This window comes from Micromys minutus (assembly GCF_963924665.1).
Source record: "Micromys minutus genome assembly, chromosome: 2".
Lineage (NCBI taxonomy): Eukaryota > Metazoa > Chordata > Mammalia > Rodentia > Muridae > Micromys > Micromys minutus.
Genome location: NC_137971.1, coordinates 82,511,793 through 82,533,366, shown reverse-complemented (window position 1 = coordinate 82,533,366; position 21,574 = coordinate 82,511,793). Strand labels below are relative to the sequence as shown.

The 21,574-nt window shown below is 46.1% G+C and overlaps 1 protein-coding gene across 1 annotated transcript in view; it reads left to right on the top strand.

Moving 5' to 3' along the window:
- The window catches only part of SPON1 (spondin 1), a gene marked incomplete at its 5' end in the record, with an annotated part of 278,019 nt that extends 261,456 nt beyond the window's left edge, over nt 1–16,563 (top strand). Inside the window, 9 exons of the mRNA XM_080911650.1 lie at nt 6,351–6,552; nt 8,061–8,201; nt 8,656–8,731; nt 9,658–9,840; nt 10,726–10,896; nt 10,983–11,150; nt 11,620–11,784; nt 13,529–13,792; nt 16,359–16,563. Coding sequence (XP_080767776.1) covers nt 6,351–6,552; nt 8,061–8,201; nt 8,656–8,731; nt 9,658–9,840; nt 10,726–10,896; nt 10,983–11,150; nt 11,620–11,784; nt 13,529–13,792; nt 16,359–16,522 — 1,534 coding nt within the window. The 3' untranslated portion in view covers nt 16,523–16,563. The remainder of the gene's footprint in view (nt 1–6,350; nt 6,553–8,060; nt 8,202–8,655; nt 8,732–9,657; nt 9,841–10,725; nt 10,897–10,982; nt 11,151–11,619; nt 11,785–13,528; nt 13,793–16,358) is intronic.
- Nucleotides 16,564–21,574: the final 5,011 nt, after the last annotated feature.

Below are 21,574 nucleotides of genomic sequence, written 5' to 3'. Positions count from 1 at the left end.
CTCTATCAGCTCTCCCTGCTTAAAAAAGAGAAAAATCACATCTAAATCCTAGATAAAAAGAAAAATAGGACACCAAATTGGCAAGATGTCATGTCGTGGAAGACCTGGCACCTAAGAGAGCATAAATAAGAACTTTTATTAAAGTTCAATTAAATTAAAGAGCCCCAGTTCTGGCTAGCATTTCCTAAGAAAAAAAGTCACACATGTTCTTATCCATTTCATTATTTTAAGTAAGGTTTTTATAAGAGAAATAATAAATACTTAGACGTGACCTTTAATTAAATTTGAAGGTCAAAGGAAATAGAAAAGCTCCACATTCATTTCCTAAATTAATTCATTTATTTCAACAAACATTTAGAAGGAGCCCATTGTATGCTAAGATCTGTGCCGGGCAAAAAAAATACAGCTGAAATACCCCCCCCCCCAAAAAATGCCTCTGCTCTATACGCACCTACTCGGGGAAAGTTACATGAACAGGAATTTCACTGACTCAGGTCAGTGAAGGTAGCTCAGAGGTGCTGAGCGGTTTGGGAGAGTGTGGGAAAGCTCCCTCATGAAAGCACTACGGAGCCTGGGGGAATTTTCTTGTCCTAAAGAAGAGAAGGGGGCGAGGTGTATCTAAAGATGCTTTTTAAAAATTGCTCCCATATCCCGTGCATTCAGAATCGCCGTATTACTCAGCAGAGAGCCAGGCGTTGGGGAGTCTGGTTTTTCCATCCCTTGAAGCCTTTAACCACCCTCAGGCTGCCAGCTGCCGCGAGTTGAAAATGCTTCTGTGAGCTCTGACCCTTGGGTGGTGTCTTAGCTACTTTTCTTTCTGTAACCAAATACCTGGTTAAAAAAAAAAAAAAAAAAAAAAAAAAAAAAAAAAAAAAAGCAGCCTAAGAAAGGAAAGGTGTATTTTGGCTCATGGTTTCAGGAGATACAAACAACGGGAACGTGAGGTACCTACCACAGAACATCTGTAGCCAGGAAACCCAGAGATGTGGACTGGGGCTCAGCTCACCTTTCCTTTCTCCCCCTCTGTATTCAGTCAGGGGTGCCAGCCCAGAGATGGTCCTTCCCACATTCAGGGTGGTCCTCAATTAATCTCTGGGAACTCCTTTGAGAACACTCAGTCTCCTAGGTGATTCACTATCCAGTTAAGCTGACATGAAGATTCACTATCACACAAGGTTATGTCTGTCAGATACATAAGGGCCAGTTTGTGCTGGGTTAGAATCAGGACGGTTTCTAAAGATCTAAATTCCTCGGGAGAGCTAGATTTGTCTCCTTTGGTTATCACTGTGAATCCTGTCACTTGTGGGCTTCAGGAGATGAATTACATACTTAGGGATCTGGGGAGACAGTGAGTGGAGTAGTCTGTCTGTGTGGCAGTGGAAAAGGGAGGATACATTCCTAAAGGATGCTGGACAGGCACTGCAAGACAGGGCAGCCACTCCTTATGAGGCTGGATGGGCAGCGCCACAGTTCCCAGGCTGCGGGTTCCTGCAGAAGCTTCTCAGAAAGCTCCTGAGGGTGGTGGTAACACACGCCTTTAATCCCAGGGCTTGGGAGGCAGAGGCAGGTGGATCTACAGATCGAGTTCCAGGAGAGCCAGGGCTACACAGAGAGACACTGTCTCTACTGAAACAAACAAACAAACAAACAAATAAACAAACTTACAAATTTTACTGAGGATGGAGCAATAGCTCAGTCAGTCAAGTGCTTAACCGGAAAGTACAAGGTCCAAAACCCACATTTTAAGATGTCAGGTGTGGTAACACATGTTTATAATCCCAACATGATGGAGGGAGAAATGGGTGGATGCTTGGGGCTTCCTAGCCAGCCAGTCTAGCCTACTTGGCAAATTCCAGGACATAGAAATCTTATCCTCCCACCCCACCCCCACCCTGCAAAAAGACAGCTGTACAGCATATGAGAAAATGCACCTGAGGCTGTCCTCAGCCTCTGTGATACACACACACACACACACACACACACACACACATATGTATGTTCCCCAGCACACGTGCGTGCACACACTCTATACCCACTCCATATACACAAAGAAGTTATTGAAACCACTGACCCACAATCCAGAGTAACTCATAAAGAGCTGTACCTAATCATTACACGAAGGCAGGCATGTCTGCAGTGGGTGTCTTAGTTACTGTCCTATCTATCTCCATCAAAACACCATCACCAGGTAACTGTATAAAAGAATCATTTAATTGGAGAATTGCTTATAGTTTAAGAAGGATAGTCCATGGTCATCATGAAAGGGAGGCACAGTGATAGGTAGGCATGGTGCTAGCGTAGTAGCTAAGAGCCCTGACCCAAAAGAAGGAGAAAGAGAAGGACTGGGCTTGGTGTGGGCTTGTGAAACCTCAAAGCTCACTCCTAATAACATATCTCCTCCAACAAGACCACACCTCCTAATCCTTCCCAAACAGTTCTACTCTCTGATGACCAAACATTCAGATAGATGAGCCTATAGAGGCCATTCTTATTCAACATACACAGGTGGGTAGTCTTGCATAAGAGCTTTGAGACCCAAATAGTGAACTGAATTTTCAGGACCTAGAGACAATAAGACCAGTTCACTCATCATACATGTATTCAGTTAGCCCACAGGGGTCCTCCACACCTGGGGGGAGAGGGCAAGGGGGGGTTGGGAGGAGGGCACTGGCAAAGCCAACTCCAAAGGAGCCCCTAGCCTAGAATGAGAGAAAGAATTGTGAGGAAGACATTATAATTACAGGTCTGGCTTCAGAGGCATGCAGGGTGCGCAGGAATAGATAGACTGTGGGCCCTTGCCTCTAGTGAGTCCTAGACAAGGTGACACATGAAAGGCTTGAAGGATAAGTAGTTTCCAACCTTGAGCTGCAAGAAGACCACCTACAGATCTTGTTGAAACCAATAGCTGGGCCCTACCCCAACACCCCTAATTCACCAAATTTGTGTGTGGAACCAGTTAACCTTCATTTCTGATAAGTTCCCCAGGGATGCCAAGGACTCACACTTTCCAAAGTACAGAAACAGATGCCACGATCCTGTTCCTAGGCTGGCCTGGCCAGGCACAGGGAGTCTATAGAAGAGTGGGCTTGGGTGACATCATCTGGCCCTTGTCCTGCTGGTGCAGAAGCTGGGGTTCATCTTTTGCTCCATGCATGTTCCAGACCCTAGACTGGTAACAACTACAGTGATATCTACTCAGAGAAGCTTTCCCTACCCCTTCTTCGATCACACAGTGCTTTTCTCTCAGGAACAGAGCAAGCTGGTGTAACTCAGTCAAAACATCCCAGACCAGAGGGATTTCGGATTTCAGATTTTGAGAACCATGTAATGGTTATACATAATGAGAAATCTTGGGGATGGACCCCAGGTCTAAACTCATTTGTTTCATACACACATATTACACAGCCTGAAGATAACTTTGCACAATGTTTCATTAATATTTCAAATTAGCATACAAAATTTCATTATGGGATTTTCATGTAAATGTGTCACGGTTTGTTTAAATTCTTTCCATTCCACCATTAACTGCCCCAGTGTTCCCTAGCCTACCTCTGGCTGGTTCCTGGAAGTTCTGGCCTTCTGTTTTCATGGCACATGTAGAATTCCTTCCTTTTCCCTTCCACTTACCATTACTTCCTCTTTCCTTATGACCCCCTTTCTAGTTTCATGACCTACACATACAATCACACATATACACACATACACACACATACACACACACATACATACATACACACATACACACACATACACATACACATACACATACACATACACATACACATATACATATACATATATAAATATACACACACATACACATACACACATACATACATACACACATACACACACATACATACATACACATACACATACACATACACATACACATACACATACACATACACATATACATATACATATACATATATAAATATACACACACATACACATACACACATACAAATATACACACACATACACATATATACACACACATACACCACAAAGAGCATACGTGATGAGAGAAAAGCTGCAGCATTTGCAACTTCGGCTTATTTTGTTTAACATAATTCTTTCTGGTTAGATCTATTTTCCTGCAAATGTCATGGCTTCATTTTCTTTGCAGATGACTAAACCTCTTGTGTATGTCTAACGGTTACCCGTTCCTCTGTTGATAGACTTTTAGGCTGATTCCATTCACTGGCTATTACACTTTTCTAAGAATTTTGTTCATGCAAGTATTTTGTGATTTTTCAGAATTTCCTGTTTGTGACACCAGCACCCAAGCTGCTTAGGATTTTAGAGCATTCCGGCTTTGGGGACTTCAGACTAAAAGTCTAAAGATGTTAAACATGTGATTATAATTACAGCAGAAGTGCCAGGCACTGGATTAGACACAGTGTGCAGAATAGCTGGTTAATCACTCACTATAACCCTCTGATACAGTCATGCGATACCCATCTTAAAGATGTGGGTGCTGGGTCTGGAGAGAGACAGTAAAGAAAAAGAACCTGAGTTCAGATTCTACAGATCCCATGTACACCCTGGGCATTGCTATGTGTGCCTAGAAGCCCCATACTGGGGAAGCAGAAACAGGTGGATCCTGAAAGCTCACTAGCCAGTGAGCTGAGTCAAACTGGTGAGCTTTGAGTTGAATGAGAGATGCTATCTCAAACGATATGGTAGAGAATTATGGAGGAAGATAGGGCAGAGGTGCATGCATCCACAGATATGTGTGCATACACATCACACACAAAGATAGATGGAGAGGTAGGTGGGGGAGTAGGGTAGGGGTTGGGGATGTATGGATGGATACATGGATGGATAATTTTTAAGTGATTACAATATTCAGACAAGTCTGAGTTTGCTCAAGGTCACACAGTTCTATGGGATGATGTCAGGACCTTCACCAAGCTTTCCTCCCTTCTGCTTACTGGTTAGATTCATGTCTGCCAAGAGACAATGATCTAATTCTGTGGGTCCCACCAGGTCTGGAGTCACCACTTTCTGGGTCAGGTGAGGGTAGGCAGAAGCAGCAGACCTCTACGGGGTCTCTCAAAACGGCTAAGGCTGACCAGCTACCAGATGGCCTGAACAGACTTGTTGGTGACTGGCCAAGGATTCCCCATGGCTAGCAACCTGAGGCTCTAGTCATGCCAAGATGCCTTTAAACCTTGGCACCTGCTACCCATGTCTCCAAGCTCTTTAGGTTCTATGCACTTTCATTTTCTCGAGACAAAATAGGGTCGTAATTCTACTCCCACCAGATCGCCATGAAGGAAAAAATGGAATACAATTGGTCTGTCACCTAGAGTGTGCTAAAAGAATGTGGGTCTTCCTCTTTGGTCCCTCTGTGGGCCACCTCCATCATCTCTTGCAGTCTCCACCATCTCCTGAGACCTTGCAACCTGAGAAGATGGAGGCTGAAGAGGCTGAAGACTACTCCTGGTAGCTAGAGTCTGGAGACATTATTTCCAGCAGCTGGAACATGCAGCCAAAGGTGCCCAGCTTATCAATTCTACCAGTAACAAGGGCAACCAGATGGGCATCCCCTGGTACCAGGGAGGGCCTCGCCTTGGCTTATCTCTTAAGGGACAATGGCACGCTGGAGTTTTCAGTTGAGTGGGCAAGAGGAGAATTTAGGAGTTGATGCTGGAAAGAACATTGTCTTTGAACACATGTTTGTGTGGGTCATTGTCTCTGTTCTATTCTGCCCCTTAACATTGTGACCTTGGACACATTCCATGACCCTCTTAAACAAGTCAGACTCAACAATCCTGCTGTAAAGACGAAATGAAGTTGTCTTGGGACCTTAGTGAGCAGTTAATTGTAAAGTTCATCTCACATCCCACATGGCTGGACACACATGCGCGAGCACACACACACACACACACACACATACATACACACACACACATGCATGCATATACACACACCCCAGAATTATGTGTTCTTTTCTTCAAATGTATGTACTGAGTACTCTGCCGAATGATGTTCTATCGACTGGAAATAGAGCTGTGTATGCAACACACACAAAACACCGATTTCCCAGAGCTTCACAGTGCAGAGAATGGTGAGTCCGCTCACACCTGAACCAGTAAATCAACCAAGGAAATGCTATAGAGGCTTTGAAAATGGGCAGCATGAGTACGACACCATTTTCTACATCTTAGTCCACCAGGGAGGCTCAGCGGAGACACAAGAATAAACCAAGGATGCTTGAGGAATGTTTCTGCCTTCTCCCTGTCCCTCTCCATTTCTAGCTATGGTCAAGCCACCCAGACAATCCCACCTAGTGTGTGCAGCCCATCCCAAACGTGACAGCCTCTTTATTTGGTTTCTAGGAGAGCAGCACCCTCAGCTGAATTCTCAGTGGACAGAACACGCCATTTAATGTCCTTCCTAACCATGATGGGCCCCAGTCCTGATTGGAACGTGGGCCTATCTGCAGAGGATTTGTGCACCAAGGAGTGTGGCTGGGTCCAGAAAGTGGTGCAGGACCTCATTCCCTGGGATGCTGGCACTGACAGTGGGGTGACCTATGAGGTAAGTGTGTGCCCACAGCCGAAGGCAGACTCCCTTAGCAACCCTTTCTGGTCTGACCTAGTCTAGGTGTCCTGGGGACAGAAGTGGGTGTGACTTAGGTCTATCCTAGAAGTCCCTTGTCTAGTGGGGTGGCTAGCATTGTTCTATGTACCAACAACACAGCTGATACTGAAGTTATTGTGAGATCTAAGAAGTAGCTAAGTGGTTAAAAGCACTTGTTGGTGGTGAGGATTAATTCAGTTCCCAGCCCCTGCATGACAGCTAACAAACATCTGTAACTCTGGTCCTAACTGGAGGATCTAATGCCCTCTCCTAACTGGGTACCAGGTACGCAGATGGTGTACATGCATGCATATAGGCAAAAAAACAAAAAGCTTAAACATGTAAAATAAACAAGTATTCTTAAAAAGATATGTCTAGATCAATCTTCTTTTAAAGTCTGGAGCCATCAGAAAACCAGTAGGAAATGGGTAGGGAGACAGCAAAATCAGTGAGGGCCTTGCCGGGTAAGCAGGAGGAACCGAGTCAATTCCCTGTTACCTACGTAAAAGTCAGACATGACACATGCGTGTAAACCCGGTGATGGGGAGGGGGATACAGATGGATCCTGGCGCTTGCTGGCCAGCTGCATTACCCTACTCTGCAAGCCCCAGATCATGGAGAGACTGTTTCAAAAAGCAAGATGGAGAGTCCCCGAGAAATGACACACTGGATGACCTCTGGCCTCCACACACAAATGTACACATGCGCTTGTACTCACATGTGGAAGGGAATGAGAGAGAGCAATCACTCAGCACACTGATTCTTCAAGGCAGATCTACCTGACGCCCTGATGTCTAGATGCTTTTGTTTGCTTGCTATGCTATTGTTGTTAGGTTTGGAGGCTTTGCATAGAACCCAGGAGAACTGCTCTGCCTTTAAGTTACATTTCCAGCCCTTGTTTGGTATCTTGCTTTTGACATGTTGTCACTGTGGAGCCCAGACTAGCATCAGACTCACCATCCCCCACAGGTGTGCTGCAATGGCTGGCTCACAGATAGCTTTTCAAGCCTGCCGCACTTCACTGTCATAGTCTGGAGCTGCCTTCCCACAGCGATGGCTAAGCTGCAGTCATCAGGGACAGTGTGACTCACATCTGGCCCAACACGAGAACGGTTTGCTGCCTGGTCCAGCAGAAAAAGCCTTGGATCCAGGTCGAGCTGGCTCAGCCATTTCTAAGTTTGGATGACCTCTTTGGAACTTGGCTCCTCCATCCTGCACAAACTTTTGGTGCATGTGTAAGATTCTAAGCATAGGTTTATAGATTTCTAAGCACAGGGTCCACACAAGTGGAATTCCGTAAACAGTTACATTTTATAAATTCCAAACAGAGAAAGGCTCCATGTTTGATCCCCAGAACACACACACAGAGACATGCATGCAATGTCCTATTAGAGTTTTTGTTCAATAACTAACAGCTTTGAAGTTTTCACATAGTATTTCCCACGATGTCTGTTTTATTCCTGCAGTCACCAAACAAGCCCACAATTCCTCAGGAAAAAATCCGACCCCTGACTAGTCTGGACCATCCTCAGAGTCCTTTCTATGACCCAGAAGGTGGATCTATCACACAAGTGGCCAGAGTCGTCATCGAGAGAATTGCCCGGAAGGTACCAGAAGGAGAGCTGATGTGCCTATACACCTTTCTAGAATCATTGGGGTCTCTGACAGGAAGCACCTCTGGATATGGGATTTCTGGGGCCTCCTGAGGGTTCGAGTATAAAAATTAACTTTTTAGATGTAAATTAGTAAAAGCAACTCAGAGTGAAGCCAGGATCAAATGAATAATTTGTTCAAGTTTATCATGAGTTCTACAGTCAATTGCTGATGTCTGCTATGGTCAGGATGTTTGTTTAGTCGATGGGTTTTTTTTGGTTTGTTTGGTTGGTTGGTTTTGGTTTTTGCTTGTTTGTTTTATTTCTTGCATTTCTTTTCATTTAAAGTGTAAAGGTTGGCCCAGAAATCTGCCATTGCAGGGCTGTGTGCCAAGGAAGCATTAGATTTACCAACCTGCTCCCTTGCCCATCTCCTTTCTGGAATGTACACTCCCCATCTCTCTGACAGGGAGAACAATGCAACATTGTACCTGACAATGTGGATGATATTGTAGCCGACCTGGCTCCAGAAGAGAAAGATGAAGGTATGGTGTTGTTCTCCTTTGTTGCAGGTGGCATCATAAACTGACATGACCTTTGACATGCTTATGATGTGGTCTTTGAAACAACAGGACTGGTGGGGTAGGGAGGGTGGGCAGTGTCTTAACATGCACTTAGCATGGACCATGCCCTGGTTTCTATCCCCAGCACCCTAGCCAAAAATAAAAGACTAAAATCCAAGGCCAACACTGAGCACCAAGTATCAGCCACCCAGTGAAGGAGTGACCTTAGAATAAGTACTTAACAATAGCTGTCTATCATGGCCCTAAAGGTGGCATTTGGTAGGTGTCTTAGCATCCTGATCACTGGCTGCTTTGATGCTTGTTTTGCCTTGACAGTTCATCTACCTCCCCATGGAGAACAGGAGTCTGGGTTTGAATTTACGTTTCCACACAGATCCTAGACTTTCTGTTACTGTGTGTAGCCCTGACAGGCTAACTTTCCTACCTCTCTTTTCTCAACTAAGAAATGTTCATAACAGAGGCTGCCTCAGAGAAAATGAGGATCAGTCGGCTCAACTAAGATACTTAAGAATCTTACTTAATTGAGTAAGGATGCCAGCACAGGGCAAGTGCCCAGTGAACTCCACCAATGGGTGGAGACAATGAAAAAATTAAGTTGCAAAAAAGCTGTGAGCTTTCTAAAACTGCCATGAAGTGTATACATGCTTGGAAACAATGTCTGCTAAGGACCAGACAATGACTAGAAGATGCACATATGCAAACAACTTTTATAGGAAGAGACTGGCCACTCTTTATTAGATATTTCCCGGCAGGGCGTTAGAACATCATTTTCAAAGACAAAGGATGTCTGCGTCCATCCCTAGAACATACGGATGAGCCGCTATGCAAAGAGCTAAGTCATAGCTTCTACAGGTTCCCAGGGAGACCATGTCAAACACTCTTTGCAGATGACACCCCTGAAACCTGCATATACTCCAACTGGTCCCCATGGTCGGCCTGCAGCTCTTCCACCTGTGAAAAGGGCAAGAGGATGCGGCAACGCATGCTGAAGGCACAGCTGGACCTCAGTGTCCCCTGTCCTGACACCCAGGACTTCCAGCCCTGTATGGGTCCTGGCTGCAGCGATGAAGGTAGGGAAACAATCCAGGCCAGCTGGAGAAGACTAGGAGGGAGGACTTCCTGGCAACATGGCTCCCTTACACCCTTTTAGAGTGACGTCATTGTCAATGAAGTCCACCCACAATCGGTGCCTCCTATGGTACCTTGAGGCCTCGGAGCACACGGCCCAACATCTGAAAACAGAATCCTGACACCAACTGGCTTCTTCCTTCATGCTACTTTTATGTCAGCTAGACCAAACCACCTGCCAGAACCTTAGAGGGGAAGGATTTATTGGTCTTCAGAGGATTTAGTCAGTGGTTGCTTGACCCATGTTCTTCATAGAACATCATGGTGTGGGAGAGTGATGTACTTTCTCAAGCTAGGTCCTGCTTCCCAAAGTCTCCGCAACCCCTGCCCCCCCCCCCCAAGATCACCTGATGTCTAGACAGTGCAAACTTTACTCTTAATCCAGAGGGTGTGCTAGAAAAGAGCACAGCCACGGGAGACAGGAAAAGCGTTTGGTTTTTACTCTAAATCAGGAGGTGGCTGTGTCTTTTACCCACTGGTTGGGGTCCCACCTCACAGTCTTATTTAATCAGCAAGTCTGAAAAGAATTGGCACACAGGACACGTAGGAAGGGGAGAAGGGTTCCTAGATAGAGCACCGTGGAGGGGAACCAAGCCTACAAGGAGACAGGGAGAAGTCAGTCAACACTGAGGCTCCTTTCTAGGGTCTAGAGCTAGGAAGATAAATACCAATGGTGGAGCTGAAATCTCTTCCTCTTTCTATTGAACAGGCAGATGCCCTTGGGAGAAATGAGAGTTCTAAACCACTGGGGCTGTTCCTTGAACCTGGGGCACACTCAGACCCCAGGTTCTTTTCTGCCCCTCCTGAGCATGCTCCGTGTGTTACAGATGGCTCCACCTGTACCATGTCGGAGTGGATCACCTGGTCGCCCTGCAGCGTCTCATGTGGCATGGGCATGAGGTCCCGGGAGAGGTACGTGAAGCAGTTCCCGGAAGACGGCTCAGTGTGCATGCTGCCCACGGAGGAGACAGAGAAGTGCACCGTCAACGAGGAGTGCTGTGAGTGGGGGTGCCCTGTAGGTGGGTGGGGCAAGCAGGTGGATCCCAGCACGGGCCGCACAACTCGAACCCTGTGAACTGCCTAGCTCCTAGCAGCTGCCTGGTGACCGAGTGGAGTGAGTGGGATGACTGCAGCGCCACCTGTGGGATGGGCATGAAAAAGCGACACCGGATGGTCAAGATGAGCCCGGCAGACGGCTCCATGTGCAAGGCGGAGACATCGCAGGCAGAGAAATGCATGATGCCCGAGTGCCGTGAGTGGGTATGGGGAGGGCTTTGGGCAGGGAGCCTCACACTGGTGGCTTCTGGATAGAATTCACCTAGGTTCCATAGAAGCATGTTCCTTCGGACAGTAGAAAATTTAGATAAGGTTGATACAGGGTCTCATTACAAAGCCCTGCCTAGCCTGGAACTCGCTGTGTAGACCAGGCTTCTGTGTCTGGGGTGTTCTTTAGTGAGGCCCTATTAAATCTACAGTGTCTATAGTTAAATCTAGTGACCCCCTTAACTTAGTGGTGTCTCTGTTGAGAACTCGCGCTCTGCTGTACTGACCTCACCTGGTATCCGGTCAAGAAGCACAATCCGCAGAGAGCCACTTCCTACCCTAAGCTGTTCACTCTGAACCCAGGGTCCAATTCCGTTCTATCCCAGTGGCCAGTGCTGTTGGGGGAAACTGTATGGCCAAGGTCAAACCCAACAAAAGGTACTTGGCTCTTGACCTAGATACCATCCCGTGCTTGCTGTCTCCCTGGTCGGAGTGGAGCGACTGTAGCGTGACCTGTGGGAAAGGCATGCGGACCCGTCAGCGGATGCTCAAGTCTCTGGCAGAGCTGGGCGACTGTAACGAGGATCTGGAGCAGGCGGAGAAGTGCATGCTGCCAGAGTGCCGTAAGTCCTGGTTACGCCAAGTTCAAAGTTCCCTTGTCGGGTGACGCCTAGCGGCCATTTGCTAATACTGCCAGATAAGGAAATGGATAAGTGGAGAAATCATTCTGTGTGCAACTGTGAGGACCAGGGTTTGGATCTCCAGAACCCACATAAAAGCCTGGGGCAAGCTGGCTACAGTCCGTGATCTCTAGGTTCGGCAAGAGACCCTTTTCCAGTAAATACAGTGGAGAACACTGGAGGAAAGTGCCAGAAATCATCTTTGAGCTTAGAGATGTCTGCACATACACATGCTAAAGGATATATACTGTTAGGTCCTAGCGTGAGACTAATTTGTCAGAGTGGAGTTTGGATCTGTGTTTGGCAGAAAGTCTTCAATCTTGTCGTCTGCTGCAAAACACATGAGGTGACTGAAGTCTGAATGGGAGACTAATTAAAGATGTAGCATAAGTCAGTCACCCCCAGCACTTCCCCTCCCCCACCCTACTTACTTCCTGAACTTTTCCATTCTATCCCTGCACCGTAAGACCATTTGACTTCCCCTTGAGCAGAGGCTGCCCATTAAGTCAGTGACACCAACAGACTGGTAAGAAAGAAAAAGGAGAGGAAAGAATTTGGCCAGGTTCTCAAAAACACAGTGCCCAAATGTCCCTCTGAAGGCTGTGCAGTCACCTGCCAACGGTGCTTCTCCCTGTTCCTTGGTTCCCAAGTCTGTATAGCAGCAAAACTTTCTAAGCTACTCCGGGGATTAAAATCAGCCACTGGCACCAAGTGTAAGCACGTGCAGACCTCAGCCAACGAACTCAGTAGCCTGGGGTTTTTACTAACTGTAGTTAGCTCACAGCTACCTCGATGACTGGATTCTAGAGCCTTTACCAAATGGTGACAAGTCACCAATTCAAATAAATCCATAGTGTCCATTACAAGGATCAGAAAATGAACATCTGCAGGGAACAGCTGGAAACAAACAGCTCTTTAAGCCTCGTAGCCTATCCCTCCCTACATGGCACACAAGCTCCCTCAGGGAAAGAGGCTGGAACATGCCTAAGAGAGAGGACTGGTCCAGGCCTTACAAAAACAGTGCACACACCCTGAAAAATCAGACTAAAATGCTGGTTCCCCTGGCTTTGTAAGAATTCGCTACGTCTTTTACTATGAGACACAATAAAACACCTTCTGCTCTTGATCCTTTGTGGAATTTCCTATCTCAGGCTCCTGTGTGCTTTACACAGACCATATAAATGCAGATGAGCTTCAGAGTAAGAAAAGATGTATAGATCTGAGAAAGTCCTGGGTGTGGGGCCCTTTAGGCAACCACCTGCTATCTGGTTCTTTCCAAAGGCTGTGAAGTAGGTGGCCATTCTCTGAAGAACACACTATGGCTTCCCTGAGGAAATTTGGGGTCATTGAGACTGTGGGGGAGGGGTCAAGGAGAGGCTGGTCAGTGTCGCTAACTGATAGGACTATTCCAGGAAGACACAGGGCATGCCAGGGTGCTACAAGTTCCCCCATCACCTTGTGTCACACAGGAGTCAGAATGGGAAGAATCTGGGTTATGATCTACCAACAATCTTGCTCCTACTGCTTACTATGAGGTCTAAATAATGCCACGGCTGCTAGAGACCAGTTTCTCCTGGAAAATGGCTTATTGCTCTTGGCAGTCTGGTTGAGATGGATGGTCGAAGGTGTATACTGGACTATTTTGTTTCAGACATAGACATACTCACACCTGTCTCTATCTTGCCAGCCATTGACTGTGAGCTCAGCGAGTGGTCCCAGTGGTCTGAATGTAACAAGTCATGTGGTAAAGGTCACATGATTCGAACCCGGACAATCCAAATGGAACCTCAGTTTGGAGGTGCACCCTGCCCAGAGACTGTTCAACGAAAGAAGTGCCGTGCCCGGAAATGCCTTCGCAGCCCATCAGTCCAGAAGCTGCGCTGGAGGGAGGCCCGAGAGAGTAGGAGGAGTGAGCAGCTGAGGGAGGAGTCAGAAGGCGAGCAGTTCCCAGGTACGGGTCCCTGGGAGCCGGTGGTCTCCGGGGCAGGTAGGACAGCTCTGGGCTCAAGGAGAGGAGAGAGGCACTTGAATCATTCAGACCAAAGTTTGGATTCCCAAATACTAAGAAAGCATAATTTATAAGGAAGAAATTGGGTTAATATTTGTAGGGGGAGAAAAAGTTAGATATAATTGGCTGTTAAAATCAGTTTTAAGCAAAGAGCCTCTAGAAATTAAACACTGTTCTTCACATTTGTAAAACACCTTGCTCACATCAGCTATGACTAGCCAACCCCATTTGCTTTTGCAAAAATGGGGCAACGATGGCACAGTTGTGCTGAGAGAAGCCTGGTTGTTCAGGGAAAGTTTCATGCCTCTTCAGATCAAACCATCGCATTAAGGGTTGGGTTGAGACAAGACCACCCTGGCCTCACGGCTTCCTGGTTTAATGCTAACCACAAAGCTTAGCGTTTAGATATTCATTTCTTCAAGTTAATACAGACCAAGGTTGCCACACAAGCAGTTAACACTCCAACATAATAATGAACCAAGTGTAATGGAAGCCAGAGAGTGGGTCCAGTACGAACTGGGGTTCCAGACGATCCCCGAGCAGAGAAAGTCAGACTGAATCTCAGGAACTTGCCAGTTACCAAGTACCCTGAACCAGCAGGGCTCACAACTGCTGAGGCAGCGACACCAAAGGATACCTAAGTAATAGTTGGTGTGCAGATATAAGGAGAGGCAGGAAACAAGACTAGAGAACTGGGTATAAAAGTCAGTGGCTAATCGTAGAGGTGCTGAATCTAAGCCTGTACTTGAAAGTTTTGAGAGTGGCTTAGCAGACCCGACTAAGGTAATTTAGAGAAGACAAAGACAGGCTGATGTTTACAGCTGGGGGGAAATTATGTGTACCCTTCTTTACAATAACTTGAAAAGTTATGGGGGTTGGAGAGCCAGGAAGATGTCTCAGCAGATTAAGGCACTCTCTGCCAAGCGGAAACATGCCTGGGTTCAAGCTCTGTAACCCACATGCTAGAAGAGAACCAACTCTGAAAAATGGCTCTTGGATCTACACAAACACACACTACACCAGACACTCATGCAGATATGCACAAATAAATGAGAAAAACCAACCTTTAAAATCATCATCCCAGGACTGAAGATGGCTCAGTGGTTAAGAGCACTTGCTGCTCTTCCAGAGAACCTGGGTTCAATTCCTAGCAATCACATGGTAGCTCAGACCTGTCTGTAACTCCAGTTACAGGGTATCCTGACACCCTCACAAAGACATACACGCCAATTCACAATAAACAAATAGGAAAATATAATTTAAAAAATAAAATAAAATCATCATCCATGGGCTGGAGAGATGGCTGTTCTTTCAAAGGACCCAGGTACAACTTTCAGCATCCACGTGGTGGCTCTCAACCTTACACGGATTGGCACTGCTGAATGAGTTGGTGCAAACCAAGGAATCCAAATGATTGACAGGTCAACAGAATGATGTGCTACAATAATCCAATGCTTATGCACTGGGCACAGACCATTAAATGTTTTTGGAATTCACTGGGGGCCAAAAAGGGCAGCCATCTAAAAGTGAAAGTCAGCCAGCCCATCTGGCCATGGTGTATGCCTTTAACCCCAGCACTTAGGAGGCAGAGGCCAGCCTGGTCTACAGAGCTAGTTCTAGGACAGTTAACAATACACAAAAGCCTGTATAAGGAAAACAAAACAAACAGCTCATTCTTTGGCACAGAGATGGACTAAGTTGGTAGCTCCTTTCCTTAGGGAATGTTCATAAACCAAGATGTCTGTGGCAGGCATTATCAGTCCATACTAGTTAAAGGCTATGTGTTCAGCAGCTTCTCCAGGAAACTTTGCTGTGTTGTGGTAAACAGGTGTCTAACAACAGTCATGAGCATCTGTGTTCAAGAGAGAGATGGAGAGCTATGACAGGTGCAAACAGGAGGCTTCATCTAGAGGGGTCAGAGGGGGTTCTTTTGAGGAAAGCATATCCATGTTTCATAGGAAGCAAAGAACTGTCCCCTTTACTTAGTACTGGGTGGGCTAACTACTCAGGCTAATGAAGTAGTTCCGGGCCATGGCTGGTCACTGCTTTAAACAAACCTTTATTAGCACCATCCTACAGTTCCTAAGCTGGCCTGGATTCACTCTAGTTTAGCTGGGTTAAACCCAGTCTCATTTGTGCAGCCACAACCAATCAAGTAGGGCTGGCATGGCACCCCAGCCTCTCCTGCTTTCCTGGGGCTTTCCACAGGGTACCTCCAGTGAGGTCACCCAGACGTGCTCACACCCCATTTGCCAGGCCAAGCCAAGGTTCAAAGGGGGCGGGGAAACACTTTGCCCTTTGACAGGCAAAGATCCAGTACACTAATGGCCACAGCTTCTGCAAACCGTCACCTATGAGCCAACAGTCCCTAATGAGGACAGTGGGCACTAATGAATTCAACCACTCGTTAACAGAAGCAGTGAAGGGCAAGACAACTCATGGGACAGTCCTGCTGGACGTCACTGCTCTGGTACTCTGCTGGCCTAACCAGGTGCTCTCTTACTTTCAGGCTGTCGGATGCGCCCATGGACAGCCTGGTCCGAATGCACCAAGGTGTGCGGAGGTGGGATCCAGGAGCGCTACATGACAGTGAAGAAGAGGTTCAAAAGCTCCCAGTTTTCCAGCTGCAAGGACAAGAAGGAGATCAGAGCGTGCAACGTGCACCCTTGTTAGTAGCAGAGCTTCCACTCCCCAGGGCTGCACTCCAGAGTCTAGTCACCCATGGTTGGGTGGTTTGTTTGCTTGTTTGAGATGATGTAAATTGTGTCCACTAGTTTTCATTTTTACGATGTGGTTTGCCCAATAGTCTTATGGATGCCAAGGGACATCCTGTCTGAGTACTTCTCGGTGAGTACCTCTTCCTACACTGAGTGAGTAGTGTTGGTTCACCTTGTACTAAACTGAAGTGTGTCCCTCTGGAGCATCGCCCGGTCAAGCAGGGCAGAGACCCTGGCCACATCCACAAGAAGCAACCATGTGCTCGGGTACCAGGATGCAGCATGGAAGAGTCGCAGCCATTAAATGCAGAGACTCTCCCCTCTTACCTCTGGCCTGCTCACCCTTACAGAAACCTGTTTGTCCATCTCTCTCTTTTTTTTTTTTTAATTTAGCACAAGTCCAGGTATCTTGATAAGTCTCCAGGGCTGTGGGTTCTTCATTGCCCTGAAGGAGAAGCTCTAAGGTGGGGTACCATTTGTCACAAACCTCCCGATACCACTTTATTGACACAAGGCCAGCAGGTGATGATGGCAACTTTATTTAATTGTGAGTCGTGATTTCCGTTGAGTTTTGATTGTTGGTGCCATAACTGTCCTCGGATGCTGGACGGATGCCTCAACCTTTTGTCGGCAGATCCTTCTTTGAGCCAATGCAGACAGTAAACTAGGTACTGGTTCCACAACCAACTTAAAATCTTCTGACACACATCCAGACCTTTTCGGTTTCCCATACTTCCTTAGAACTCTGAGAACTACCTGATAGTCTGCCAGGCAGCCCCCAAGTCAATTCTTCAACAAACATACCATCTTCCCTACTTAAAAGTTTTTAAAGTCATGATATTTTATAGTTAGAGGCAAGAGATAACCCATTCCCATGACTAAGACACAAACCCACAAGAAAGGGTTATTCAGCCATGCCTGTGCCTGATTTCTGGACCAGGGACCTGGTTTTCATGGACAATTCAAAGGGAGGTCAGGGGTTTGCAGTGACTTCCAAGCCATCAGCAGCACACTAAACCCGGGAGTCGACAACCAACAGAGTAAGAGGATGTTTCTCTCAGCTATGAGCTCATTGGCAGGTTTTTACTCATACATCTGTTAGAACAACCACATCCTTTTGCAAGTCTGTTTATTACCGCTTCATCCAAATACATACTGTGGTCAAGATGCACACAGTGCTATAAATACAGTACTTTAAGAATCTGCATTAAACACATCAGAATATTTCCAACCACATCTATGTACAACCCCTGAATATGTATTTTCCTTAACACAAGAGAGCCTGTTCAATTAAAAAAAAAAAAATCTCACTGGGTCTGTCTTTGTTTTTAGGCCAAGTGGTGGGAGGGTTGGGTCTTTTTCCAGTTGCAGGAAAGATGGTGCTTCTGTCCCCCTAGATGGACCACTAACATCACACCCCTCAGCCATCTGGATTATTATTTCCAACGCTATTTTTAGGTGTTTTAAATGAATTGCTTTCTCCTTCAAAGGAGAATATAACAAAGAAATGAGAGGCTTGAATTTCTACGCACCCCCCCTAAAAATGTTCTGTTACAGGGTCTGCCCTGCCCACTTCTGCAGCACTGTCCACGTGATCTTAGCGTCGACTTATTCTCAAACCAAACAATCAAAGTTCCCTCAGATGGTGGCAGACTTCTTCAGATAGTGTCTTGGCTTTTACCTGATCCCACTTGGGTATAATTTTAATCCTGATTTTGAAGACTTTTTGAAGAAAAAAAAAAACAGAAAACTGACTAATAGTCAAGGAGAGAACGAGGAACCCGAGTTCATCATGAACTGCATTGCTCTGTTTGCAACGAGGAGTTCGTGAATGTCAAATCTTTCTTGCCAATAGTCTTGAGTTAGGTGGCTGTCATTTTTCTAGCTAACCAATCATTCTGGCAATAAAGAGTTTTCTTACTATGAATGAAATCTGTTTGGACTTCCACTTGGGCTAGTAAGAACTTGTCACATAGAGAAAACTAGTGTCAGGCATGGTAGTGTGCACCTTTAATTCAACACTCAACCAAAGAAAATTATAATTGTATGTATATTACATCAATCCCAAACCATTTGTAATCTGGTCAAACCCACATTGCAAGACGTTCAGAGCTCTGTTTCCCAATCAGACATTGAGTCAATTTCCTATCAGAGGGCAATCAGCTGTAGCTTATGAGACTAAAACCTGGGCTCCTTCCCCCTGGAGTGAAAAACTTACAAGACTTCAAGCTGCACGTTCTTTGCAAGGTCTCCTGCAGGTGCCTCCAGTACACTCAAGGTCTGCAAACAGCAGAATGGGCACTTTCTTGCATGCCTCCAGCACTTTGGAAACCCAGCACAACCCATCCATTGTGTCAATGCATAAACACTCGGCCAAATTACCTCTGTGCTCTCTTTTCATTAAGCCTTCATGTTTCAGACAAGAACAACTAAAAACAACATCTTGGATCACACATGGCGGACGCTGTATCCCCAGCACTAAAGAAACTGTCCCAAGCCAGCAAAGCTTGTTAAGGTCAGAAAACTCAAAAGGCTACACTTATGACAGTCTGACTTGGAGTTTTCAAAGCCCGGCTTTAGAAATCCTGTTACGTGGAGTTGAAACTAATAAGAAGTTAAAAAAAAATTACCCTAAAAAATGCACACTATTATCCAAATAAGATTAAACCATAAACGTTTAGAGGACAGTCTTTTCCACCATGTTGCTATTTGGTACTGTCCATTCCAATATCCCCATTCTTCTTGTTCATACTGGCCCAAAGCAGACAGAATGAAAAATCTCCTTCGAAGAGTGATTGAAACTCGGTAACAAATTAGAAATAGCAGCCACATGTTAATTAGCACGGGGCTAATTCTCCAATTTAGATCCCGCAAAAGATGAAAGCAAAATATCTATATTAAAATGTCACATTTAAATGATAGTGCCTGCTTTCAAACCACTATGGGTTCAGAAGTGGTGTCTGTATCCAGAGACGGAAGGACAAAGCCGGTAATGGTGGGGCCCAGGGAATCTGGGTTGGCACCGGAGCAGCTGTGACAGCGGGTCTGAGTTGTTCCTGCTGCTCTAGTGTCAGGACTGACCTACCTACCCTTCCTTCTCACCTTCACAGTTTACCCAGTTCTCGCACAGAGAGCAGGTCTCCCAGCAAACAGCTCTACACCACCTTTCCCTCACTGCTCCGCCCACCTCTAAGTGCGCACCTTTGTACTGAATCTGGCGAGAGTTGCATTTTGGTCATCTGTAACTGAAAATGTGTCGACAGATGAAATTTACATGCATAATTTTTAACAGTTATCATCAGAGCGCAGTGCTATCTCAGGCTGTTTTCACTTAACACGCATGGTGTCTTCACAGAAGATGGTATTCATTAGCATCTCACAGTGCTCAAAATACCCCTCTCCAGCATACTGATTAGCAACAGGCTCATATTTTAAGTCATTACATGCTTAGACAATTTTCCTTTACCGAAAGTAATTTTTAAGTATGAAGAGAAGGGTGGGAGTGGTGAGATGGTGCAGTGGGTAAGGGCACTCACTGCCAAGCCTGATAACCTGACCACAGTCCCCAAGATCCATGTGGCAGGAGAGAACCAACGCACACAAGCAAGCTGTCCTCTGACCTACACATCCTGCTGAGTGATCCTATCCCAGAATAACCAACCTAGCTAGGACGTCATATGGGTCACCTGGAAACACTACCTTTCCTGCTGCCTGTGCAGGACACCTGAGCTTCCTGACGCAGGACCTGCGCTTTGGTCACATCCACAGAAGGGACACAGGCTGCAAAGCTCCTGCTGAGAAACCTTCATAGTAATTCGACATTGCAGCGATATCCAACAGGATGATTACTTTCCGGTTAATTTTCTTTTCATTGCACTTAGCAAAAGTATGTCAGTCCACAGCACTGGGGACTAAGATGTTTTAAAACGAGCTTATGCAGCTTGGAGAAGCACTGAACGACCATTCCCAGCCATAGAGATTCTGGCCCCGCCTCCCCAGGGCCCTGCTATGTAATCCACTGTGGCCTTGAACTTGTGATATCATGATTCTCCGGCCACAGCCTCCTAAGTGCTTGAATTCTAGGCCTGTCCCATCCTATACAGCCAAACCGTAGACTTCTAACTCTCTTCTAACCAAGTATCCCCATTTTAAGAACTAATTCTACGTTTGCATTGCTACCTACTTGGACTGACTACTGAGCACTGACTTGGTCTCTCTATTCTTACAGCGTAACTCACTAAAGCAAAACATCTGCCCATTACTCAGCTTTGTGCCAAAGAACGTCCTCAAAGAGCCCACACTCACTGCCTCCACATCCTTATCTGCCAATCACACTGCAGCTTCTACCTAGGGTCCAAAATCAAACAAACCAACACTTGTCACTCAACGCTTCTTACCATACAGGCTCTTGGCCCAGGAAGATACTGCCACAGGTAAAATCTCTACCTTTGCAAGCCTGAAGAACTGAGTCTTACCCTCAGAGCTCAATCTCCGGAACCCATATAAAAAGCCAGGTGTAGTTATTTATATATATATATATATCTGGAATCCCCACCACTCCTACAGTGGGAAGGGAAGTTGAGGCAGGAGAACAGCCTAGAAGTTCTGGGGACAGCTAGCCTTAAACACACAGTGCAGAGACAGAAATGAGACCCTGCCTCAACAAGGTTTATCTTCCTGCCTGAGCCGGTTAGAAACTGAATTATGGTGGGTGGGTACCACTCATAATCCTAATGTTCTGGTTACTCATTCGGGGGGTTTAAGCAGGAAAATAACTTGAACCCAGGAGAACAAGGCCAGCCTAGGCAAGACTAGGCCCTACCTCAAAAAAGGACAGTGTGTGAGAGACTAAATGCATAAAACAATGGTTTGTGGACAGCGAACACAGAGTAGGTCTTAATGCTGCCCTGGCTTTCAGCCTAAAGCAATATCCCTGGTTGTAGAGGAAGGACTGGAAGATCCCAGGCAGAACACAAATGTTTCCTTGAACTGAAGTGACCAGAGCTCA